Source organism: Belonocnema kinseyi, chromosome 2 (genome assembly GCF_010883055.1).
Source record: "Belonocnema kinseyi isolate 2016_QV_RU_SX_M_011 chromosome 2, B_treatae_v1, whole genome shotgun sequence".
Classification (NCBI taxonomy): Eukaryota; Metazoa; Arthropoda; class Insecta; order Hymenoptera; family Cynipidae; genus Belonocnema; species Belonocnema kinseyi.
The window spans coordinates 96,059,246-96,074,157 of record NC_046658.1 but is presented as its reverse complement, the minus strand read 5'-3'; the positions used below and the strand labels follow the sequence as shown (position 1 = coordinate 96,074,157).

At 26.3% G+C, this 14,912-nt stretch overlaps 1 protein-coding gene across 1 annotated transcript in view; it reads right to left on the bottom strand.

The window, feature by feature from the left end:
• Positions 1 to 4,064: 4,064 nt before the first annotated feature.
• Positions 4,065 to 14,912, bottom strand: part of LOC117182906 (neuroglobin-like) — a 97,465-nt gene continuing 86,617 nt past the window's right edge. The window contains exon 3 of the mRNA XM_033376020.1: positions 4,065 to 4,205. Coding sequence (XP_033231911.1) covers positions 4,065 to 4,205 — 141 coding nt within the window. The remainder of the gene's footprint in view (positions 4,206 to 14,912) is intronic.

Below are 14,912 nucleotides of genomic sequence, written 5' to 3'. Positions count from 1 at the left end.
GGAATAGTGTAATAATAAAAAAAAATCAATGAAAATTAAGTTAGTTTTTAAATTTTTTTCTTACAACATTAACATTATATTTTTAATTATTTGTAGAAAAAAGGTGGATGTCGTTAGATATTGCTTTTATCGATTGTTTCAAAAGAAATTTGGATGCTTTTAGAAAACTAGAATCAATAAATGTATCATCAAAAAAGAGTTAATTTTTTATTTAATTTGGCTATTAAATTTTTATCGAAATTTGCAACAAAAGCCTGTTTCAATTTGTGGTCAGTGTCACTTTGAGATTTTCAACTGACACACCTGTTTCCTCGAAAATGGATGGCTGTTGCTAATGAATTTTGTTTATACTTAAATCAGAAATACGTCATCTCAAAAGGAGACTTTTGTCTTGTCTTTAAATGGTGATTTCGATTTCACAGAAGGTTTTTTCGCTCTCTTGAAAATTTCAGATTTTGTTATTGTTAAATGAAGTTTCTATAAATACATTGACATAGAAACATCGTTTTTGAATCAATTAAGGAGCAATGTTTTAACGTTTAATTAATATTCTAATGTTTGATTAAGACTATTATAGTTGATAACAAAATTCGAAATTCGAAACTAAAAGGAAACTGAATTTTTTAAGTCAAAGAATATTTGAAATTTTCTAATTGTGAAACATATAAGAAGACTTCCTTAAAAATCAATAAAGGCTTTTCCATTTGAAAAATATTTTTTAATCTACAACAAAGGATCATTTTTAGCTTAAATTTATAACTTTTAAAAATTGATGTCTTACATTTTATAGCCTTATTGTTAACAAAATGCTTTTACAAAATTGGTTTGTCTTCTGCGGAATTGGTTTTGAAAATCGATAAAAGGTAATTTAATAAAAATTCGAAGCAACTAATCAGGACAATGTATTTGATACAATTGTGGCTTCATTCTAGAACAAAGAACTCTTGATCTTGTCGCCAGATAGCTGGTTTGTCGAGTGAGTTTCCTTTGAATTGGAACACCGGCTTTTATCAGAGAATCAACTTCCATTTCAGCTACTGATACTGACGAGATAGTTTTGCACGCCTCGAGCTTCAAGAAAATGTTCTTTGGAGATAACTGTCTTAATTAATTATTTAATTAAATTTGAAGTTAAGTGAGGGTCCGGATTCTGTAATCACATATTCCTTCTTCTCGCTGAATGGCTTTTCCCACTAAAAATATTTGAAACAAGTTTGGAATTTTAATGTTAAAAGTACATCTTTTTATAGGAAATTGGATTGTAAATTTTCATTCTTTGGACAAAAAAGTTTGATCTTTTCCCGTTCTCAAATTAAACCCGAAAAAAACCCGTTTCTTAGAAAACTTTTTTTTTCGTTTTTAACTTCACATCGTCATAGTTCAGCCAATTCTTTGAATTTTTAAATAAAATTTACAGAAAATACTTTTTATGATGTTCTAAGACTGAAGGAGGAAATAATATATCAAGATTTTTTTCGTGAGTAAAGTTTTAAACTTTTAGCTGAGACATTTCATAAATTATGCAATCATATCCTTAAGCTCATGGAGAGTAAACCGAATTTTGAGCAAAAAAAAGTTCCAGCGAGAAAGTTGTTCCAAATAGTATAAATATTATCTTTAAAGGAATAATTATTCTAAATGAATAATCATTAAGAAGATAGGAATTTTATTTCAATGGCGCAGCCTGCTTCTTTTCACACAAATATCAACTCGACGCGTTCCACAGTGTACCAAAAAGCACTTTCTTATGAATAAAAATCACTGGACAGTTAATTTTAAACAAATTTCAATGTATTTTTTTTTAAGCGACATTAATTTTATTATTCAATTATTTGTATGATAAAAAAAATATTTTTATTTAACTTTTCAATTGTTCTACTGTTTTAAAGATTTTAAAATGATGTAAAAACAGGCTTTATACTAGCATAATAGTTATACATATATAAATTATGTGTTAAAGTAAGAAAATTTAGTTTATGTTATAAACAAATTAGAGAAAAATTGCTTTTTTCATGATTTGCACTGAGTAGTTGTTGCAATGAATTGGTTTTGAAAAAAATACGAGACAAATTAATAAACGATTATGATGAATTAAAAATAGCTGCCACTTTTCAATTATTTATACTAATCATTATACTAATGATTGCTCAATGTCATCGTTTTTAAATTATTATAAAATTTTATAAGTTAAACAATTTGTATCAACAAATAGTTATTTTCACCATTTGTTCATGAATAAGATCAATTTTTTCGCGTAATCATTGTGTAATGTTTAAAAAAATATAATTTGTGTTTAAATAAAAATTTCCGTATGTTATTTACTCTACCATTCGCAGAACATTATAAAGCAGATTTCCTGTAAATTTCATTAAAAAATTCTAAAACTGGGCTGAATTATGGAAAAATAAAATTAAAAAATACAAAAAATGTAATGTTTAAAAAACGGTTTCATTAAAAAAAAAACAGCAAAAGCTAGAATGTTGCTGTTTGTAGAAAAAAGGCGCGCAATAAAATTATTTATAATTAAAATTTCAAACTCTTGAAAAGTGTCCAGGGGCCAACACCGTTTAGCGTGGAAAAGTATAGGTTCCTAAATTGTAATTATCTTACACATGAAAACTTCTAGTATAAACCAGAATGTTTATTTTACCTTTCATCTCCTTTTATTATTTTATTTGATTGAAAAATCTCTTTCTCTGAATGTGCTGACGACACGAGACGTGTAAAATTCTTTCCAACGAAATAACAATGAGTAAGTTCTTGATTTATAAATTTTATATTGTAAAACAAGTTTCATTATACTCTCAGCGAAAAAGATGCAAAGGATAAAAATATTGAACTGTTATTAAAAAAATGTGCGTTTCAATATTTCTCTTTTCAGTGCACTTTCATCGCGGCTATTGCATATCGAAATTTTCATAAAAAATAATCAACTACAATGTTATAAAATCGCATTAAGTATATAGTAAGAAATCGCCTCAGTACCGGTAATGAGGCGATATTCCTTGGCCACTCTCAATCGAACGAATTATTAACACTTAGCGAAACTTTCATCGGTCTGGGAATCGTTAAAATCTTCAACTGACGTCGCCCTCGATTAAGGGCAAAATTAAGAAATTGGCTATACTTATGTGTCAGGATTCGAATTAAATATTTGCAAAAGATCGGTAATATTTCTTTAATGCTAAGTTCTACCTTATCATCGGTCGAAGAAAGAGGAACACAACTTTCTACCTCAACCATTTGAATCCGGCCACTCAACCAGTAATGTCGGTAACTTTTTGCGGCTCACTTTGAACTCGGTCGGTAAAATAGTGACGTGAATTAGCCGGTAAAAAAGAACTCTCTTTTACCAACTAAGTTAAAATATAACACAGAAATTTGCCGATTTTACTGCTCTAATGAGAGAGTTAAAATGGCAATCTAGCAAGACATCGATTTAGCTGTTTTACCAACTGATGGTAAGGTAGGAAACCTTATTTTTCTCTCATAAGTGTAGCGATTTTCTCAAAGGTTTGCCGAAACGTCAGCATCGCGGGAAACGTGATACTTATAAAAAATAACTGACGTACATTAAGACGACAATTTGCGCATTTGCATCTAAGGATCTAAGTTGTCGTTGAAAGTTCACGAATTTCATGAATCTATGTACGACAATCCGTTTTGGCGAGAATCTCTCGCGCGAGAGAGAAAATCGCCGTTCACGAATATTGGCTCATTTTTCTCCATTTTCCGTCGCCATCTTGTGTATTCCGTTTTCTCAACGGAATGAGGTAAAAGTATCGGAAAAGTCTGTCGAGGCTTGAGGCGAGACTTGGAGATTTTTTGTGAAACCAATTTTACTTTTGCCCACTTGAGAAACTCGTTCTTTCTTTTCATCCTGTGAAGGACTGGTGCTTTTTTCCGCGGAAAAATTCTACTTTCTGGTTTACTTTTCACCTCCTGATTTACCGAGTTTCGGTTCATTGAAAACGGTAGTATTTTCCTGAAATTTTTTAACGTCATTTTCCTTTGGGATCGGAAGTTTTAAATTTAATTAACTTCCACTGGAAGGCTTGTCTAGTTCATATGACTGCTTGATCGAAACCGTCGATCAGCGTCTGGATGATGAATTTTATTGTTAACTTGTATATGTTCTCCACATTTTCGGTGTATCGGTCGTCAAGTGTCATTTTTACTGCCTCCAGGAATGGCGCTTCAATTTTCTGTAATGAAACAAAATAGTATTTAGATTAATATTTTGAAATTTGATAGAGTAATTCGATCAAATTTCTATGGAAAAGTTGAGTTTGCAAATTGAAATGTTAAATGTTTGGATAATTTTAACGTGTTTTAACTGCGATTAATTTACACTCAAGAAACATAATTCTTCAAATAAATATTAGAATTCTCAGGAAAAGAATTAATTAATTTTAGAATAAACCATTTAAAACCAAATATTTAAACTTTCAAGCAAAAAAGACGAATTCTTAAACAACTAATTAATTTTTTTAAGTACAATTTTTCAATGAAAAGGTCGAAATTCCAAATAAAACAGAGTTAACTTCATCTACGAATGAAAAAAGACGAATTTTTGAAAAGATTGAATTTTCAATCAAGAAAGATGAATTCCTACCAAGAATTTTTCTACAAAAAAGATTAATTTTTTACCAAGCGTTCAAATTAAAAAAAAATTTAACTTCAAAAGAAAAATTGTATTTTCAGCATCCTTGTTCAATTTTAAACCCTTAAGTAAAAAATTTTGTAGCAGAGAATTGAATTTAAATGCAAGAGGAAGAAATTTCTATAAACAAACCAATTTTCAAGAAAAAAGTTTATTTTTCAACAGAGTGATCAAATTATTAACAAATAGTTGAATTTTTAACAAAATAATTAAATTTTCAACAAAATAGTTGACTTTTTGATCAAAAATAATAACAGCTCAACAAATAATACAATAGTTGATATTTCTGCAAAAAAGTGTTTTTATTTTAAATAAAAGTTGTGGAATTTAAACGAAATGACGAATTCTCAAAGAATTAATGTAAAAGTTGAAAATTAATAAAAAATAATTTAATTTTAGATTAAGAAACTACATTAAATCCAAATTCAAAAAAAATTAATCAAAATAGTTGAATCCTCAACAAAAACAGATTAATTTTATCTAATAAATTGAATTTTAACCAATATTGATAACATTTCAAAGACAGTTGAACTTTCAAACTGCAAATATAAATTTTCAACGTAGAAGTTAATTTATAACCAAAATAGATTAATTTATAAGCAAAAAGTTGAATTTTATCCAAAGGAGATGAAAATTCTTCCCAAATGTGAATATTCGAACCAAAAAGACGAATTTTGAACAAAAAAGTTAAACTTTTCACAAGAAAATATTTGACATAAAGAAATGTCGGAAAATCGATGAATTTTTAAAACAAAAAGGCAAATTCTCTAGAAAACAGCTTAATTTTCAAACTAAAATTATGAATTTTCAAACAGAAAATAATTTTTAACCAAATCAGACTAACCAAATAGTTGAATTTTCAATCTTCACAAAAAAAACAAACGAATTTTCAACAAACAAGTTAAGTTTCCAACTCAAAAATATAAATTTTTAACGAAGAAGTTTATTTTCAACGAAGAATATTAATTTTCAACGAAATAGTTGATTTTTAACCGAAAAACAATCAATTTTATTCAAATATGGAATATTTAAGTTTGAAGTTAAAAAGTTTATTTAAAAAAACACGAATTTTAGGCATAACCGGTGAATTTTCAACTAAAGAGATGAACCTTCAAGTTGAATTTTCAATCAAGAAGAGTAATATTTACTACTGAAAATGATGAATTCTAAAAAAAATCTAATGGTTAATATTAAGACAAAAAATTTAATTTTAAACAAGCAACATTTGAATTCAACCAAAAATTCGAATTTTTAACAAATATTAAAAATTCTCAACAAAAAGACATTAATTTGTAACTACGAAGTTACATGCTTGAACAATAAAATAAAATTTATATAAAAAAAATGAGTTTTTAAATTAAAAAGACGAATTTTCAACAAAGCAGTTAAAGTTTCAAGCAGAAAAGATTTTTCAGTCAAAAACCAGAAAAAAATTTAACCAAATATTTACATTTTCTACGAAAATACTAAAATTTTCGATTTAAAAACAGAAATTTCTGATAAAAAAGTTCAATTTTGATTCTACAAATATAAATTTTCAACAGGAAAATTAATTTTCAAAACCAAAGCGATGGATCTTCTTTTAATAAAATGATTTTTCAACAAAGTGGATCAACTTTCAACCAAATATAGTTGAATTTTCAATCAGAAAGATTAATTGTCTATCACTTTAGATGAATTTACAACAATATTCATAAATGTAAAATTAATTTATTAAATTTCATACTAAAAGCGATCAATTTTCAACCAGTAATGACATAGTAAAATTTAAAGTTAAAAAAGTGAATTTAAACAAAAAAGAACGATTTTTTAATTATGAATCAATATTCACACGAATTAGGATATCAAGTTGAAAATTTAGAAAATTATTTAAACGAAGTATTACAGTCCCTTGACAAAATTGTTAAAATTTTAACCAGAAAAGATGAATTCTTAATGAAAAATTTATTAGTTGAATTTTTAACTGAAACAGTCACTAATCTGCTAAAAATAGACTAGTTAAATTTTCAGTTGAGAAATGTAATTTTTTATCTATTAAGAAGAAAATTTTTCGAAAAAGTTGTTTAATGTTTAACCAAATAGTAGAAATATTAAACAAAATATATGAATTAAAAAAAAAAGTTCGTATTTAAGCAAAGAAACATGTAAAAAGGGGAGGTTTCTGGAAAACAAGAAAAAATCAGAATTATTGAAAAAGAGGAGAACAGGGTAAAGAAAATCAATTCTATAATTAATGCTTTGCTTTTTTTTCATTTAATAATTTTTATGTTTTTACCTTGCAAATCCTGTTAACCAATGAATACAAAACTTCTGTTTTGTCAATTTAAAATCAAAACGGGTATACATTTTTTTAAAACAGAAACATTGGGAAAGAGTTTTTCAAATTTAAAAACATGTCGTCGAAAGTTAAATAAACGACAGGAGAAATATAAATTCACAAATATGAATAAAAACAGCAGAAATTTTTTCAAACCAGCATTTGATAATATAAAGTTGAGGGTGAACGAAATGGCTTTAGAGTGGTCATAAATTAAAAAATTAAACGATTTTGAAATCGAATTGTCAGGAAATTGCAAGCATCAAAAGGTTTTACGCTCTCCAATGATGGAAGTTATATTTTCCAATATAACAGTACGAGATTTAAATTGGACCAGCTTTCCAATTAAATCGTTTGAATATGCAATATATCCGATTCATGCATATAAAAGCTTTTGAAGTTCTTTAAAAATGTCGAACTGCAGATTTGGAACCTTTTGGAATGAATAGTAGTGATTTTGTATGGTTTAGTCGAATACGGGCAGTAAAAAGGAATAAATAAAAAGTTAAGCTTCATTCAAGAATTATTCAAAATCGAAATAATAATAAATGGAATGTATAAGTCATATAGCTGCATTTTGAGGTGACAAAAGTTTTGACAAAAGATAATTCAAAATTGATAAGGGGCAGTTCAGCAGGATGAAAATAAATATTGGTCAAGAAAGTAAAGTTCACTGAAAAAAGAAACTTTAAAAAGAAATTTGAAAAGGATTAAAAGAAAATTAGTGAGATCTTAAAATTCGTATGGATAATGGTAAATTATGCACTGAAAGGTATAAAACAATGATACATAAATAAAAAAATTCTGGAATACGTTAGGCATCGAAAAGAAAACATCGTATTATTAATCATCAATATTATACAAATATAAAAAAGGTCATTATGTATCAAATTTTCTAGTTGTACAGTTTAATCCCTTCGAATAAAAAAAATAATAATCTGAGAGGTATATGGTTTTATTTTTAAAGCAAAATTTTTGTATTTTTTCACAAATTAGTTTGGAAAGTGTTTTGCGAAAATTAAAATAGCAACCTCAAAAATGTTTATTCTTTCATTATTTCTCGTTCTTTAATTTTTTGGAATGCTTTTAAACTATTTAAAATACTTTTGAATTCTTTAAACTTCCTCGAAAGTAACTGAATTTTTGCGAAAACCCAGATAAATCTGAATTCATGTAAATGATCTGAATTATTTGAATTCCTTGAATTCATGGAATTCATGGAATTTTCTAAATTTTAAGAACTCCCTGAATTCTCATAACTTGAAAACAATTTAAAGAATTTATATGAATTCAGAAGAACTGAAGAAGATCAGGAAATTCTATAAATTCAGAAGATTTGAAAGAATTCAGGGAATTTGGAGAATTTATAATATTCAAGGAATTCAGGGAATTCAGAATATTAAAGGATTTAGGAGAATTTAGGGAATTCTAAACATTCAAGGAATTTGGGATATTCAAGGATTGCAGGGAATTTAGATAATTCAAGAGCATTTAAATTTCTGAAGAATTCAGATAATTTATAATATTGAATTTTGAATAAAAAACAGTTGAATCCAACCAAAGAGAGGCAAATTTCCAAAATAATAGTTAAATCGTCGACCAAGAAAGGTTAATTTTGAACCAAGCTGTTTCATTGAAAAAAAAATAAAGTAAATAAATCAATCTAAACCAGAATAAATACATTTTTAAATTAGAAATACTATATATTAACCAAAACTGAAATTGTTATATTTTTAGTGAAGAAAGATAATTCTAAAAAAAAAAAGAATTAATTTTTTGCAAAATATTTAGATTTACAAGTGAAGAGGTGAATTTTCAAATTCAATGACGAAACATAAAAATATTTCAAGAAAAGAGTTTATCCTGCCATCAAGAGTGGAATTTTCCACATGAAAAAAGATTTGTAAACCAAGAAGATTTATTTGATACAAAAAGATGAATTATCATAAAAATGCATGTCTTTCCAAGCAAGTAGGTACTTAAAGTTTAAAATAAAAACTATGAATTTTCAGTCAAAAATGGGATAGTTGAACTTTTAGTGAGAAAAATTAATTTTGAACCAAAAATGAAATAAGTTTTTCATAATATAATTAAATTATGTGAAAATGATTTAAATTGTCAATCTTAGAAACGAATTTTGAATTAAAATAAATGATCTTCGAAAAAAATGAATTTTCAAGAAAAACTTTCAAAGTTCGATCAGTGAGTTACATTTGTAACCAAAAAGTTGACTTTTTAACGAAGATGAATTTTCTACCACAAAATATGAATCACTAACAAAATAGATACATTTTCAACTGAAAAAGATTAATGTTAAATAAAAAATGAAATATTTAAATTTTCACTTCAGAAAATTTATTGCAATTTAGATTTGAGCAAACTTCAAACAAAATAATTCAATTTCTAACGAAATAGACGAATTTTTGAAAAAATGCTTTAACTTTCAACAAATTAGTTGAATTTTTTACCAACAAGGATGAAGGCATTTTTAAACAAGAGTTTTAATTTTCTGCCAAAAACGATGAATTTCCAATAAAATACATGAATTTTCAACCAAAAAGATTAATTTTCAAGAAAAAATATTAATTTAAATAAAAACGGAATAGTCAGTGTATCAAATTATTTCTCAAGAACGAACGTTTAGAAAATTACTTAAATTTTCGATCAATCAGACGAAATTTTCATTTAAAATAATAAATCTTTAACTAAAATATAAATTTTTAAGAACAGAGTTCAAAAATTTCATCATTCAAACAATGAATTCAAGTTTTGACCAAAAAGTTGATTTTTTAGCCAAGAAGATTAATTTTCTACCAAAAAGATGAATTATTAACAAAATCCATAACTTTCCATCTAAGAATATGAATTTTATATAAAAATGAAATAATAAAATTTTCGCTAAAAAAATTAATTTCTATCACAATTTTAACGAATTTTTAACGAAATAGTTAAATTTTCAATGAAATAGCTCTATAACAAAGTAGTTCAACTTGCAATCAAGAAGTTCAATTTTTATTAAAAAGGATTAATTTAAAAAAAGAAATATTAATTTTCTATCAAAAAAGAACGCATAGAAATAAAATACATGAACTTTAATGCGAAGAAAATCAAGTTTCAATTAAAAATATTAATTCGCAAACAAAAATGGAATAGTCATATTTTCAGTACATAAAAATTAATTCTGATAAAAACAGAACTTTCAGAAAGTTATGTAAATTTGTAATCAAAGAGATGATTTTTAAACTAAAATAATATATCTTTAACCGCAGAATTGATTGTTCAAGAAAAGCATTGCACATTCAAGCAATGAGTTGAATTTTCAACAAAAGAGATGAATCTTCAATAAACAAATTAATTTTCAACAAACCAGTTAAAATTTTAACCAAATAGATTAACTTTTGATAGAGTACGATGGCTTTTCTAAACGAAATAAGATTAAATTTCTTAAGTTTTTTGAAAATAGGGAGACAAATAAGAATTCTTTCAAACAAGGGAAGAAGTTTATTGGCAGTCCCTTAATCTCTCAAGTTATTGTCTGCTTAACTTAATCTTTCAACTAAATTAATGTTATCACATGGAAAAAATGCCTGGAGTATTTAATTAAAAGCATTCCCATACTAATATTTACAAGTATATAAAATTACATTTATATTCCGCATCTAAAAATAGGAGGGATGAGCTTCAGTGTAACATTAAACTTCGAGAGGGAGGAGTCACGAAAATTTCACAAATTTTCACGAGAGGGAGGGGCGAGTCCAAAATGTCTAAAAAAAGCTTCGCGTACTATGTGGAAGCTCCCAAATTGTAATTCTAAAAATTGATAAAAGAATAATCTCTGAATTCAATTCTCCATAATCACAAGGGATTATTTTTATTATACTTTTCGCAATATACGAATAACTAAACAATTTCTAGAATGTGTAAAAAGTTAGTTTGATCAAGGACAAAATTGCATAAGCTATGCTGGCAGCTTGCCATTAAATGTCCCATTTCCCGGGGTGCTGCTTCTAACTTACTCTCTGGCTTTAACTTTAACTCCTGTTTGCCATTGCGCGTCGTAAATTGTAAAGCGCAAATAGAAAATCCTACCATTTCCATGCAATCTTCAAGATGGGAACTTAGTACATCAAAGTCAAATGAAAATGTTACATAAAGGTTCTTACCGCAAAGCACTTTTAATTATTGTTTCCTTCGGTGCACATTTTATTCTTACATAAAGTAAATTTAAGTTCTACTATTTAAAATTCCATTAAATCGATTTACGTTCGGCCGAATCAAATTCAATTAAAACGAATTTTGAAATGGGAGCTTTTGTTTAATCAAGGTTCCTTGTCATCTTAGGAAAGTTTTTAGGAGAAATTTCACCTTGAAGTATAGACTTGCGGTCCGTTAGACCGCACGACCACGGTCGTGTCAGAAATATACATTTCTGTTTTGCGGGTCTCTTCTGGTTTGAGGCATTATAATAATAAAAGTCGATAAATTTCATTAATTTTTCAATTATTCCTATGCCTCTTCATATACCTCTGTAAGTAAGATAACAAAAGGTTTTTTACTTATTTAATTAAATATAAATTGATACAGCGTTCTATAGAACCTGAGTTCCATTTGAGTGCAAAAATAAAAACAGGTTCATTTTCATAAAAAACTTATTTTTTAAATCAATTGATGTAGAATTTGCATACAAGTCGATGGTAAGAAATTGCTTCAAAGTTGTTTTTTTATGCCTTATGAGGGAGAATTATTGAAAGAATTTCTTTTAAAAATCAAGCTTGTTAATAGAACTATACTAAAATTTTATTTTACTAGAAAACAAACACGCGCATTAATCACGCGATTATTCCTTGTTATTTCATGAAATTAAAATTTTTTATTTGTTATTAACAATAGCACTTTAAGTATAAAATAGCTTAAATGAAAGATCAAAAATTTTTAAGGTTATAAATCTTCTTTTATATTTAATGTTTTTGGTTTAAATTCACCGATTTACAATTAAAAAAGTCAATATAACCTCAAATGGTGTAAAAATTGAATACCGTCTTTGAAATCTGTATCGATATTTCCAGTGAAAACCGCTTAGAGCTTAAACAAAATTTGTATAAATTTAACGGGAAGGACACCAACACAACCTGAAGTTGTTAAAAATGATAAATATTTTTTGGAAGCTGATCATTTTTTTCTACAAAGCACCAATAATTTTTTATATGAAAGAATAATATAACAGCCAATTGTTTAGAATTGTAAATCTTGTTCGATCTATAATCATTTTTATTTTAAAATGACAATTATTTATTTAAAACGCTAACGTAACCTAAAATTGTTCAAATATTATAAGCTATTTTAATCTATGGATTTTTGTTTACGCAAGAAATTGGATATAAAATTTGAACTTAATCTAATGTTGCTAAAAAAACTATGAACATTTAAAATCTGATGAATTTCGTATTTAAATACCGTTTTCAGGGAAAAAATAACAATGCAACCTACAGTTATTGAAATACTGTAAATATTCTTTGAAATATAATAATTTTTAATTAAAAATACCAATATTTTTTGACAAAAAACACTAAAATAGCATACTATAACAGAAATTTTTTTAGAATTATGATTTTTTTTTGAAATCTAATGCATTTGGTTTAAAATAACCGACTTTCTCCGAAATACGTTAATATAACCTGAAAATGTAAAAAATTTCCAATTTTGTTTCGAATATAATGATTTCAATTTTAAAATTGAAATTTTTATTATGACACGCTAATTTGAAATAAAGTGATAAAAAAATCAATAACTTTTTTAAACCAAAAGATTTTTTTAACAAAAATGGCAATTTTCTAATGAAAAATACAAAGATAATCCCAGCTCAACTAAAATTGTTTAAAATTATAAATCTTCTTTAAAACTTATTGATTTTTCCATAAAAGTTTTCAAAAGAATACTCTAAAATAATTCAAAATTGTTAAGATATTTTAAATCTGGATTAAATTACGATATTTTTCTTTTTTAAATAAAAATCTTTTTTTCTTAACCAGAGTTAAACCCATTTTTGATGTACAATGCTAAAATAACCTGATATTTTGAATTGTTGGGAATTTACGGGGAATAATAAATGAGACTTGGAGGGAACAAAATAAAAAATTACTAAGCACTTCTATAAAAACTAGCTAAAAATTGAAAACAGGCCTTACAGATCTTCAGGAGTTTTTTTCATTAAAAAAAAGTCATCTCTTAAATAATAATGTTTATAATTTTTAGGAATTCATTTAACGATTGTAAAAACCAATTAAAAATTACTAACTGCAACACCTGAACTGATTTGTGAATAACCCTTCTAGAACTACTTTCAAATTATAATCTATCTTGAAATTGAAATTTTCGAGGAAATTTTTGATCTTAAAGAAGAAAACTTCCTTATTTGCTCGATATTCTCTAGTGACAACAAAAGAAGGCACACAAAGCTTCTTTAGTTCTTTTCCTAGCTTGATTTTCCAACACCTAGCCAATCGCCCGCTCATTTTTCTTTTCTCTTCACGATTTTTTTTGTCAGTTAAAGAAAATCTAGAATATATTTAGAAAAGATGAGGCGACCTCTTTTATTATAAATATTTTCAAAATGAATACACTATCTTTGAAATATATTTTTTTCTTAAAAAAATCCTTTTGGTTTAGAGAATAAGAAATATCAGATAAAGCTTATATAACCCCTGTAAAAATAATAATGTTTTTTATCCTTTTAGCGATGGTCTTAAATGTTTTAGTTTTATATTATGAGAATTTTAGATGTCTTTTGTGGATCGTATATATTCATGATGTTATAATATAGTGAGCAGGTCACCATCACAGGTCGGGAAAAGAAATTTCATTTTTTAATAGAAATTAATATTAAATAATTAAATTATTAAAATTATTAAATGATATTAAGTTAATATTAACTTCTGTCAAATTAAAATTAAGCCAATTCTTAAAGGACTGTTCAAATGATAAATTTATGTTCAATGAATTTTCATTTCGACCCTTTCAAGCACCTTTTATTATGTCCAGAAAATGTCTGAAAAATTCAATATAGCAGGTTTTTTAAAAATTAATTTTAAATACGGATTTTTTGGGAATCTCTTCAAGGTTAATTATTTTTATTTGACGAGTGACAGGTTTCCAAGTATTTTGAAACTAATTTTCAATTTTTTAAACAGATTTTTGTTTAAAATCATTTTTTTCGTACCTTTTGCCGTTTTTCCACAAATTTTTATTTTTGTTTTTAATGTGATTTTTATGATTAAAACCAAAACTAGGCTTCCTATCAAAAAGTGATTTATAAAAAATAAGTGGCTCTTTTTTAGCTAAACAAATTTTGTTGAAACATGTTTTGTCTTAACTTGTGTCGTTTCGTGTATGCAAATGTTTTTGTCCTTGACAGAATTTGACTACAAAATGGAATTTTTGATGTTTAAAAATTTGTTGTGGAATCAAAATTTGCATTTTTGATTTTTCAAGAAAATCCTAAAAGTTGTTATGATCATTTTTCAGGGCTTTTAAAAAACGACGTTTTTCTTCTCTTGATTTTTTTCATATTGTGCGATGTTTGGTTTAAAATTTTGATTATCGATTGACTTTTTAAATCTTATAAATGCTATAACTGCTAATTTTCCCAAACATTTTGAAAATGCTCTAACTTTTTGAATTTTTTCCAAAATGGCTGGTTAACGAACTCTTCATTTCTTTTATGACCTAAAAAAGTGTACCAAAGATCGAATTGATCCGTTCATTTTTTCGAGAGTTGTATTTACGGACGGACGGACAGACAGATGTCATGATAAAAACTTGATTTTTGGATTCAGGGGTTCTCAAAGCGTGGAGATTCATTGAAAAATTCTGATGTCAAATTTAGTACAATTCTAATACTTTCTCAATTATAAATGATTCTTCAATGGTGGCATG